The following is an 11,601-nucleotide window of genomic DNA, read 5'->3' as shown; positions in this document are numbered from 1 at the left end:
CGAGCGCATCTTTGTCTCGTTGTTTTATTTCAGTTTCATTTTCGTTTTCCTTTTTAAAAAACAACCTAATGCTGCAGGAGTCCAGCCTGCAGTGGTCAGCCCACCGCAGGGTACAAAAGCGAGTGCGACGGGCGCGTCCCTGACATTGCACTGGATTACACCGAGGGACGATGCTGCTCTTGAACCAGGTGAGGTCGGACTGTGTTCATTCAAAGTGACTCTGATACGGCGTATCGCGTTGTGTTATACAACTAGAGGTAGAAACGTAAGAAACATGTGGGTTCACCTAACCAAACTTTCAAGGTCGACCTTCGCGATAGCGTCTCAGTAAAGGATATTGTTAAATGGTACCGAACTACACACACACGCGTACTGAATCACGAACACTAGTGAGTTTAAGGCGTCTGGTAGGCGGCGTATCGTTTAACCCTACAGTTCAAAATAAATTACATTTTATTTATGTTATTTGAAAAATATATTTGGTTTGTGGAGAACTACAACTTAAAAATGTGTATGAAACACGTTTACGAACTATATGTTTTATCCTGATTCTGTTAGTAAAACCATTTATATCACTGAAATGCTTTCACCTGGTACCCTGCAGAAAAAAAAACATTATATTTCAGAAAGTTATCGGTCTCAGAAAAGGGAAGGAGAGGCGGTGGGGTGGTGGTGGGGATATGGAGGCATTGGCAGTAACGAGCGGACTGTCCAGGCCGTGTTGCTGCTGCTGGTGGCGCTGGCGGGGAGGTGCGCCGAGGCCCGCGCAGTGGTCCGCGAGGACGTCAAGGGCGTAGCGGCGCTGCTGCAGGACGAGGCGCGCGACGACCCCTTCTTCGACCACAACCCGCAGTACGACTTCGCCTACCGCATCCACGACGAGGAGACGGGCGACGCCAAGGACCAGACCGAGGAGCGGCGGGGCGACGCCGTCCAGGGCAGCTACTCGGTCGTGGACCCCGACGGCACCCTGCGCGTCGTGCGCTACACGGCCGACGACGCCAACGGCTTCAACGCCGTGGTGTCGCTCACCCCCGGCCACGCGAAGCCCTTCGTGCCGAAGTAAGTTCTGACGTAGAGGACACGGTCCCGAGAGACGTGGAACCATAAGGATTCTTAACCTGTCGCCCTCTGAATAGACCCACGCTGCAGCGACGCGTCGCGGTGGTGCAAAACCACGTGGACGTCCCTGTCCCCGTGCAACATCATGTGCTGCCGTCTACCTCCCAGCAGATCGTAAGTATTCCTATCCGACACCAGCCTAACTCGCTAAATCTCTAACTGTAATGATGTGCTCCATAGTTAGGTGACCAGCGCGTGCTGGTGGAGCACCCGAAGCACCAGGCCAGCGCGCAGGTGCAGCAGCACCTCATCCAGCCCCCCCTGGCCTTCGGCCTGCACCAGGACGTGCACCACCTCATCCCCCGCGGACCCACGTACCAGCTGCACCACATCCATCAGGTGAGACATTTGCAAATTAAAATGCCAGACTTGTCCCTAAATCTACTTGGACTCTTATTATAAAAAGAAAACCATATTATTCAAATATGGTGTGAAAGCACTCAACTTTAACGTTCTTTGTGTTCAGCTGTCGCCTTCTGGGGTGGGAACCCACCACCAGATGACTGTTCCCATCGTCCAGATTCAGGACCAAGGCAACATGGATGCTCAGCAGCAACATGTAATATTCTATTTAGAATGCAATATTTAGAAAATAGATAAAATTGTTAACATTTGTTTACTTTTTGTTTGTTGAACGTTTCAGATGGCATTCCTTCAAGTTCAGCAGGAGCAGTTCAAAAAGCAGCAAGAACAGGTAGTTAATAAACTTCCTCCTAGATTAACCCCCACAAAGTAAACGGAATATTTAACTGCCATGATTGTAACTATTTCAGGTGCAGGCTATGATCCAAGCACAGCAGCAAGGACAACTTTTCTTGGCCCCACAGCCCCAGAAACAGGCGATGAACTCCGCTCAGCAAATGGAGCAACAACGGGAGGGCCTTCAAGACGCCCAGCCGGTGCAACAGCAGCAGCAGCAGCAAGATCAGCAGTCATCCATTCTGCAGGACCAGCAAGGCAGTGTCACTCAGCAGCAGACGAGCATCAGCCAAGAGCAGGGAAGCGTCGTTCAACAGGACGGCGTTAGTCAGCAGCAGGACATAGACAGTCAGCAGCAAGAGAACGTCATTCAGCAGCAGGACGAATCAAGTAGCGGCTTTTCTCTACCCCAGGTAAAATAAAATAATTTATACCCATTTTTCCCAGAGGTAGAGATGATCTTAGATAGTAATGTTTTGCTTAACCCCTTTTGACAGGTAATCGACGTGAGGCACTCGGTAGTACAAAAGCCGGAGCAGGGTCAAGCCCTGTCCCCGCAGAGCCAGGTGCGCTCTCTCGACGGTGGGGTGCTACAGTCGGGGCGAGTCAGCCCACATCAACGCACTCTGGCCGTATACCGAACATCGTCGGGAGTACAAGGGGGTGGAAATTTCATCACGTTCAGTTCGCCTTACGCGCAGTACACCGTCAGCTAGTGCTGTCAGTGAATAGAAGGTAATCATTACAATTTCTGTAAACAGCAAATCTTTTACACGGAACCGCTCAACAATTTAAAGACGGAAACCTTAAAACAATTCTAAAAGGATGTATAAAAGTATTTTTGTTTTTTGTTTTTTATCTCTGGAAGTCTCAGATTGCGCAAGCGATTGTTATCAAAATTGCCCGACACGCTACGTAGTAAATCGACCACAATCAAAGACTGTCAGACTCGACCAGTTGACAGAATGGTTCTCGCGGAATATTAACTATTTGAAGGTAGTACTGGTGCAAACCACGAATGATAATAAAAGGTGGCCTGGCCACCGCTGACAAATGATGTGTTACTGTGTGGGGTGTGGGGGCTGTCTGCTTTGTCGATATAAATAAACGGACTGATACGGATTGACCTGACGCGTGCGTGTCCAGATCATTTCGCGGTCGGTATACTCACTCACCCACCCGCCACCCGCACCGGCCAATGCCAGTGCCAAGGCCAGGGCCAGTGCCGTCCCTCGGGCTAGGCCGGCACGTCTTACCTGCAACACACGAAACACACGGGTAATTGTTAATGTCGGGCCGGGGTGATTCACCGCGCCTCACGCCGTCCCGTGAGATGATAGGATACGACACGTCGACAAGCAGTACGTGTTCTTTGATCTAGCCTCTTCCGATGTATCTAGGCATAGGCCCTAGTTCTTTCGATTTCCCGGCGAGTCATCAGAAGTACCACAATTAGCTAGCACTCGCAAGTCCTCTTAACGAAGTTTTTCTCCAATTTTGGGGGTTAACCCCTAAAGAGCAGTGAGAAATGTTACTCTGGTTGCTGAAATTTGGCCTTTGATTTTGCGTAAAAACCAAACGGAAGGCGAAATTTCTCCAAACTAATGCATGGTGTGAGAAAAAGACTAGGAAAAATAAATCCAACAAGGGCTACAGAGTGGACAAGACATCATATCACATTTTATTCGTCATTTTCAGTAACAAATTTACATTCATCAGTACAGGACCTGGCGTGGCATACTTGCCAACAGGAAACATAGTCAACAGAATCAGCAGATTTTTAAAATCGCTCTTTCCCACCAAAGCACATTCTCAAGGGTAGGGTGGGGCCGAGTGATTTTCCTGGGGTACGATGCCGAGAGACCGCTGCTGGTGCGGGCTGAGGCCACTCAGGCTGGCGCTAAGGCTGTCAGCAAGTCCATAAGTTGGGTAGCCCTGAGCGTAGCCCTGGGCGTAGCCCGGAGCGTAACCACCCAAGCTGCGCGCCACTGAGGGGTTGGCGGACCTGGAGCCGACGACACCCTGCTGCACCCCCACAGATGCCTGCTGCTGCGCTGCCGTAGGTTGGTAGCCCCGGAAGTTGAAGCCCACGCCCCGCGACAGCGGCTGGTACCCCTGGAAGTTGTAGCCCTGCTGGGCCTGCTGGGCTTGCTGCTGATAGCTCCGCAGACCGTTATTCGCCTGTAGGCTGCTGTAGCCCTGCACCCCGTTGTAGCCCTGGAGGCCATTGTAGTCCTGCAGGCCGTTGTAGCCCTGCACGCCATTGAAGCCCTGCAGGCCATTGTAGCCCTGCAGGCCGTTGTAGCCCTGCAGGCCGCTGTAGCTCTGTACGCCGTTGAAGCCACGCGCTGACTGCTGCTGTGCGCCGTATCCTAGGAGGCCGCCGTTGGCGTACAGACTGTTTGGGCTCTGCAGCCCGCCGCCGTAGGCATTGTAGGCTCCTCCGATGGGACTGCTGCCGTAAAGACCGGGGGTCGCCACGCCACCGTAGCCCTGTAGACGCAGCTGCTGCTCCCGTTGCTGCAGCTGTAACAGCTGCTGCTGGTTTACCTGGCTCCCGCCGGTGTAGCCGCCGTTGTAGCCGCCGTTGTAGCCGCCGTTGTAGCCGCCGTTGTAGCTGCCAGTATAGCCGCCATTGTAGCCACCGCTCGACAGGCCAGCCAGGCCCCTCTGCCCAAGCAGCGAGGGGTTCAGGCTGCTGCCAAAGCCAGAGTTGTATTGTCCAGGTAAGGCATATCCTCCGACAGACGACGGGTAACCTGCCGGACCTGGGTAGGCGGCCGAGTACCCTGCCCCAGACTGGTATCCTGCACCGCCCGGGAACGCACCGGGGTACCCGACTGCAGGGCCAGGGTATCCGGCGGAAAGGCCCGCGCCAGCCGGGAGGGCCGTCGAGTATCCTCCCCCGGCACCGGTGGCGTAGACGGTCGCGGCCTGGAACGGCCCGGCTGCGTACCTCGTCCCAGACGTGCCCGTCGACGGGCTGATGCCGGCAGCCTCGAGGGCGCGTGCACGTGCAGCTGCCTGCTGGGGCCCGGCGAGTCCGAGGCCGGCAAGTCCGACGCGGCCCTGGGCCTGGGGTGGCCCTTCCACCCTGACGTCGATGTCGGGCAGCGCGCTGTTGATGCTGATGGTGTCCGGATCACCGGCGTGCACAACCTGCGGGGCGGGTGGCGTCACCGCCACGACGGCGGGCACCGCGGCCACCAAGCCCACGCCGGGGGCGAGGCCCGGTGTCCGCTCCACCACGGCGTTGAAGCCGTGGACGGCGTCAGCCGTGTACTTGACGGTCCGCACGTTGCCGTCAGGCTCCACCAGCGAGTAGTGACCCACGACCTGGTCGCCGACGCGCTGCTCGCGCTGCGTCTTGGAGTCGCCCGTCAACGCGTCGCTCACGGCGTACGAGAAGTCGTACTGCGGGTGCGGGTCGAAGGGCTCGCTGGCCTCGCAGCTGATCGCTAGCAGCGCCGCCAGCAGCGCCACCAGGACTGTCTGCGAGCAGGAGGAGGACATGAGCAAGGCAGCCGCGGTAGCAACAAATAGTGAATGCACAAACATTTTCTTGGTACGTGTGCGTCCAACAGAGGCTGCGGCTCGTCGCCAGCCACACCTACCTGTCGGTGCTCCATGCTCTGCTCGTGTTCGCTGTTCGCCTCGGAGGGACGCTCTGCCGGGACGTACCGACACGCGACGCTTTAAGTAACCTCAGCGTGTGTGTCAGTCTCGCCGGCGTCGGCGTCCAGAGAGACAGAGACAGAGTGGAGGGACGACCCGCAAGGCCCGCGAGGCCCGCGAGGCGCCGCCGGGCGGCCAGGGGCGCCGTCCGTCCCCACCTCGCGCCGTCTCGCTCACACACCTCGTGTATGACGAATAATTGAGTCTGGTGTGCGCGTCTGTCATGTCCCGGCTGCGATATGGGTGCGTCGCGATGGGACCCACCCCCCCTCCCCCTTCCAGCGCCGCAACGCGTCCGCGACCTCGGCGTCGTGTCCACGGCGCTACTGGCACCCACTGGGCGTGCGACTGCCCAATGATACCCAGCGAGCAGGTGACTCACGTGCGAGAAGGAACGAGGAAAAGAGAAACAGGAGCAGGAAGAGAGGCATCATCATCATCATCGCCGAAATGAATTTGGCATGATCGGGATCAAAATTCAGTCCAACAACGATCCTGCAGTCCACTACTTGCAGACCACTCCGTAAGCACTTCGAGGAGGCCTCCACCGCGCTTTATGATATATACACGGGATTACGTAGTTAAAGGGATTACACGTAAATTTTGAGGGTTTACACGAGAATTTTGTGGAATTTCAGGTGCTAAAACCATACATTTGAATAATTAGGTGAAATATTGAGATAGTTTTCAAAATTTGGTTACGTATTACATGGATTGCATAGGGATTACGTAGGGATTACACTTCCATCTGTAGGATTAGGGCGGGTATACATGAGACGCGGGGAAAAAAGAGACACCACTTTTCTCGTAATCGACTTTAAGTAAAAGCTGCAACAATTCAAAAATTTTAAGTCGACTCGTGAAAAAAAGACACAACTTTTCTCGTAATCGTGACTCCCTCGGCACACCCTAAAGTTTGTCGACAAAAATAATCAAAAAGCAAATAATCTAATCACATCGCGGTGCGGATTGGGTCTTTACTTGCACAGTATGAGATGGCCTATAGATGTGTTTTGCCAGCTGAGTTAGTGCCTTCAGAAGAGAGCGAAGCATAGTGCGCGCCCCAAATCGGACTCCAAAAGAAACGTCGCACCGTCGCTCAGAAAGGCAGAGCTGGCTGGCGAGCACTTGCTCCGCCTGCAGGCCCTGCAGGCCGGTCCCTGCGCTCTGAACTTGGCCTTGAGGCAGGTCCACCACGCGGCGGCGGGCTGCGTCCACAAGCGCCCGTCCTGGACCCCCTGCTCGGCTTTCCACACGCGGCCCTAAGCACTTGTTTACGTATTCCCCTCACGGACGGCCGCCGCGGGACGAGGCGGGGCGCGGCCGCACTCGCTGAGGCACTCGCCGAGGCACTCGCCGAGGCACTCGTAGCCGCCGGTGGCGGTGCGCGCACACGCAGGGGCGCGCGGCGCGAGATTCAAAAATAAAAACCCGCCGGGCGTGGCGGGGGGCAATGGGGCGTGGCGCTTATTATGCGAGGAATCTTCAGCACGCCAAAGTGGCGGGGATCTGCAAGCAACAGGGGCTCACCACTGACAGAGTAGAGGCGCCGCGCTAGGACTTGGATATCGATTTGGGTTCAACGATTTTGTGGATCAGTGTTTATCAGTGTTTATGTTGCGAGACAAAGATGAGTGAAAGGTGCAAAAAAATCCTACTGATGTAAGGTTGGTTTGCTGTGCACGAAAACAAGGCGATGGATGGTTACCGCAAAACGAAACGATCTTGAATCCTTCTCCAGAACAGAGTGATTCTGACAGTACCGCACTAAGAGAACCGTATTGTCCGCGAAACAAAATAAGACTGTCCTGTCAATGAAACCAACAAAATGTTAGTTCCGCCAACCAAACTTTTGTCGTGTGGATAACATGATTTAGTACTGTTGATATATGGGGTGATTGGTTTCATGATATTTTCGTTCTACAAAATATAATCAGGTCAACATTTTTCTTGCGGTCTCATAGTAGATTTTCTTCCTTTAGCTGTATTTTGATTCTAATGACAAATATATTTTCTGGGTGTAGCATACTGTGCAAAAAAATTGTTGCTGCCGAGCCCTGCTCGCTGCATTCAGACAACGTATGGCCAGATGCGTTTTGCCTCTTCCACTGGCCTGGCCGCGCCCGAGGCCGGAGAGGGCGAGAGTAGACAGCCAAATCAAGCGACACTGCGCCAAGCGGAAGGTGAATCCCGAGGACAGGACCAGTACGAAATGAATGCTTGTGCCTTTTTTTTTTGTCAGTTGTGACATACTTTTTGGAGTCCAAAAACATGTAAATGGCAAGGCTGGGTGCATAGGACGCCCCACTGGGCTGGGCGGCTTATGCGACTGCAAGAGGGACGCAAGGCTCCTTGGGAAACCCCAGTCTAGTCACACACACGTCTCTCGACGTCGAAAGGAAAGAGTGTCACCGCATGAGCTATAGTTTTGTGTTATGTTATGCCCGCGGCCAACTGTCACTCTCTGGAGTCAAGCGGCGAGTGAGACATCCGACGTGACGGGAGCGCGAGAGGTGGGGTGGGAGGAGCGAGGGCAAGGCGAGCCGGGCGGGTAGGCAACCCATCTGCCGCCGCCGCACGAACAGCGTAAGAATACAGAGGGGCACAATCGGCTAGGGCTAAGATACACATAGATCCTCGCTTTTTTAGTGTTTTTTTCTGTTTTTTATTAGACAGCAGACACCTAGCAGCAGGAGTAATCAGTTGGTGTACGAGTAGGCGGCATGCGGCCCGTGGAACGAAGTGGAGCTGGTGCCGAAGCCTCCTTGGTAGCCCCCGTTGTAGCCCCCGTTGTAGCCTCCATTGTAGCCTCCGTTGTAGCCTCCATTGTAGCCTCCAAAGCCAGCAGGGAAGCCGCCGAGCCCAGCGCCGTAGGCACCACCGTGGGCACCACCGTGCGGCGCGGCGGCCACGGCGGCGGCCACAGGGGCCACGACGGCGGGGGCCACGTAGCCGCCGCTGTTAACAGCGCCCACGGGCAGCGGTGCGGCGCCGGGGAAGTTCTGGACGACGGTGCCGCCGGCGCCTGAGCGGGTCACCTGGGCCGTGTAGCCGTGCGCGTCGTCCGCCGCGTAGCGCACCGTGAGCAGCGAGCCGTCGGGCTCGGCCACGGAGTAGCTGCCGCGCACCGCGTCCCCGTTGCGGCTCTCCTGGTGGTTCTTGTAGTCCCCCGTGCGAGGCTCAGCCACCCGGTAGTCGAAGTTGTACTGCGCTGGCGTGTTGAATCCCCCGTCGAAGGCCGGGTTGTAGGCGCCGTTGTTGTAGGCACCATTGTTGTAGGCGCCGTTGTTGTAGGCGCCGTTGTTGTAGGCGCCGTTGTTGAAGAAGGCGCCACCGTGGTTGTAGGCAGGGGCCGACGTGGCGCAGTGAAGGAGGGCGGCCATGGCACACACGGCCACCAGCTGCTGACACCGAGTCACAAGCAGATAGAAAAATACAATCACGTCATCAATGCAGCAGAGGCAGGTCTCCAATCCTAAAGATAAATTTTGGTGGATGAAACGTTGAATTCATGTTGAACTGTCACGTCACGTAGAATCCACTTGGATCATCCAGTTCTATCTTGTATCTATCTTCTATCTAGTAAATTAATTAATAAATTTATCAACTATGTAATCAAGTGAAGGATTTATTCCGTACATGGCTAGTGTGAGTAAATCACAACGAACACGCTTGGTTCCTTACGAAAAGACCTAACACGAAGAATTCGGTTCGTAACGTACCGCGGGTGTAGCACAGCGGACGCAGTGTGGCTGTACGTAATACGGAGAGCTATTCGTTAGGAATGAACCAATTTTTGTTGTTGTATATGAAGAACACATATCTGTTTGAAACTGAAAACTAAAAGTGAAAAGGAAAAAATGGCGAGGAGGCATATTCAAGGTGCGATTGGGCGGAGCAGAGATTAGTCACTGGGGCCCGCTCCTTCCCCCGTGGCGCTACCCGCACCGCCCCGCCCCGGCTCGTCGTGAACGCCAACCACGTGTCGAAAGCGGGCGGCGACGGACGAGCAGATCATAACTCAGACAATATCACTACTTCATGAAAACCCATAGGGCAGGGCAGGGCGGTACCCGTGGCCCGCGAGAGCAGGCGACCACTCCATTCACGATACACAGCCACAATTAACAATCAAGGGCGGCAATTTTGTAAATGCCACCCCAACTGCCGACACAATCCAATGTTAGCTAACAATATCACACCCACCAGAGGCAGAGCACAGCGCATGACCACATGAACACCCAGCCGGCTAGGACCTTCGACCTCTAACGCCCCCGCAACGACTATGTCATCCCAAGTCAATGCAAGTGGGTGGCAGCCTTATAGTAAGCTTTTTGTCATGAGCGAAATTATCGACACACGTACTGGAAGAACAAATATCGATATCTTCCTGGGGCTGCTAAGAAAGACTCAGTTGCAGGAAATATCGGAGGCTCAAGATACCATTTTACCGAAATCGGCAAACGATGCACCTATCGTTTGGCGTCTTCAGAAAATTTATATCCTAGACCACCGACTCTTCCTAGCGCTTCAAACTTCTTATAAGAATACCATGAATTATACGGTGAGTACTCCAAGTTACTTGTGTAAGTTGAGAAAAGGGAAAATATCTGTTTTTCTACAAACGTTAACAAACGACCAATATATAAAATCAGATTACCAGTGTATTAAATTTTTTGGACTTGCACAAATTTTCTTTTAGGTATTTTGTCAACCAAATTTAAGATATAGTTACGCACTAGAATAGCCTTTCTTACGTAGTTTTCATTTCTAGCCCTTGTAACATTTACGAGGGGTCCCCCACTAGCCAACTCGTTGTACAGTTGCCCGCACCAAACTCACGTCAAACTTCCGCCAAACTCGCAAAAACTCGCGAAAAATCGCAAAAAGACTGGCAAAAACTCGCAAAAATTTGTGAAAAGTCGCGCTAAATTTGCGAAAAATAGCGCAAAACTCTCTCAAAATTGATTCCAACTCATGCCCTACAAGCGGCAACTCGTCAACTCACCAACTCGTTCTACACCTATTTTGGAAGTGGAGGACCCCTCGAACATTAAACTATCGATCGCCAGTTGGTCGGCAGATGGTTGCCCGTCAGTTGATCGTTAGTTTCATGTGACAAGGGCCATAGAACACGTGTAAACACAATTTTGGTGATAAATTGATTATCCATTAAACAAAGTCGCACAAGTCCAGGACCCAAAAGTCATACCTGAGCGTTAACTGCCATGTTTGTCGCTGCTGTGTGCTGCTGCTGCTGCTGCTGCTCTGCTCTTAGACCCAAAACTGAAACTAGATTCCCATGGCTCGTGACCCTCCGTTATATACAAGAGTGAGGTGGCCCCAGGGTTGATCATCAGGGATATTCTGCTCCCACCCCCCTTCTCCCAATCCCTGCCCTCTTCACCAGAGGGGGAGAGTGGGGAGAGGGAGGATGAAGTGGAGAAGCGGTGACGCAGGGAGGGGAGGAAGAATTGGAGGAGAGGGCGTTGTCGTGGACGTCGTCCACGCAAAAACGAAGTCCATATTTACACCGTATAAAAATATTACGAAGGAGCAGTTGGTACGTTACGGCGAACTTCGAACCTCCATCATAAGCAACACTGATTTGTAAAACAGTACGAGTTCGAAATAAACTGCCTGTCTCTAGCCGCGAGGAAAACAATTTTTGTGTCTGTAGTCACAAACACGCAACTTGTTTGTAATATACAATTACATTTCTTCAAAATATAATTCGATACACCAACGGATCCAGTTGTAGTATTACGAATAAATCCTTTATGTATTATTTACATTATTCAAACTTCATCGTAAGTAACAAAGCGTTTATTTGGAAGACTTGTAGAGTGTAAGACATAACTTTCAAAAAACACTATTACAAAAACATTAATTACAAAACTTAGCAGAACGAACGATTTCAGACTTCAATGTCTCCTTAAATGAACGAAAACGATTAACCGGCACGCAATGTTAATGTCTCATGGTAGTTTCGTTCCTTTTTAGAGACACTAAGTGTACATGTGTACATGTCTATCAGAAAATGTATTATGATCTGTGTAAGATAATACTTTAAATACATTTAGGAACTGCGCACCCACTTCGATT

At 52.8% G+C, this 11,601-nt stretch overlaps 5 protein-coding genes across 5 annotated transcripts in view; 1 reads left to right on the top strand and 4 right to left on the bottom strand.

The window, feature by feature from the left end:
- Window positions 1–11,601, bottom strand: part of LOC113217635 (neurobeachin-like protein 1) — a 346,454-nt gene that overhangs the window by 42,555 nt on the left and 292,298 nt on the right.
- Window positions 1–11,601, bottom strand: part of LOC127748802 (cuticle protein 7-like) — a 120,923-nt gene that overhangs the window by 19,187 nt on the left and 90,135 nt on the right. The gene's annotated exons all lie outside the window — the stretch shown is intronic.
- On the top strand, window positions 83–2,952 carry LOC113202337 (putative mediator of RNA polymerase II transcription subunit 26). Its single transcript, XM_026416516.2, has 8 exons — window positions 83–188; window positions 716–1,062; window positions 1,140–1,236; window positions 1,303–1,461; window positions 1,589–1,681; window positions 1,766–1,816; window positions 1,896–2,234; window positions 2,319–2,952. Exons 1-8 carry the CDS (start codon window positions 171–173, stop codon window positions 2,535–2,537), a joined length of 1,323 nt encoding a protein of 440 aa, XP_026272301.2. The 5' UTR covers window positions 83–170; the 3' UTR covers window positions 2,538–2,952.
- Window positions 3,473–5,635, bottom strand: LOC127748800 (spidroin-2-like). Its single transcript, XM_052263707.1, has 2 exons — window positions 5,436–5,635; window positions 3,473–5,313 (listed from the first exon to the last, which is right to left on the bottom strand). Exons 1-2 carry the CDS (start codon window positions 5,448–5,450, stop codon window positions 3,634–3,636), a joined length of 1,695 nt encoding a protein of 564 aa, XP_052119667.1. The 5' UTR covers window positions 5,451–5,635; the 3' UTR covers window positions 3,473–3,633.
- LOC113202368 (cuticle protein 19-like) lies at window positions 8,154–10,784 on the bottom strand. The gene is made up of 2 exons (XM_052263710.1): window positions 10,709–10,784; window positions 8,154–8,897 (listed from the first exon to the last, which is right to left on the bottom strand). The coding sequence occupies exons 1-2, from the start codon at window positions 10,724–10,726 to the stop codon at window positions 8,196–8,198; spliced, it is 720 nt and encodes a 239-aa protein (XP_052119670.1). The 5' UTR covers window positions 10,727–10,784; the 3' UTR covers window positions 8,154–8,195.

This window comes from Frankliniella occidentalis, unplaced genomic scaffold (genome assembly GCF_000697945.3).
Source record: "Frankliniella occidentalis isolate FOCC.00 unplaced genomic scaffold, Focc_3.1 Scaffold13, whole genome shotgun sequence".
In the NCBI taxonomy this organism is placed as follows: domain Eukaryota; kingdom Metazoa; phylum Arthropoda; class Insecta; order Thysanoptera; family Thripidae; genus Frankliniella; species Frankliniella occidentalis.
This window is presented reverse-complemented; position numbering and strand designations above follow the sequence as displayed.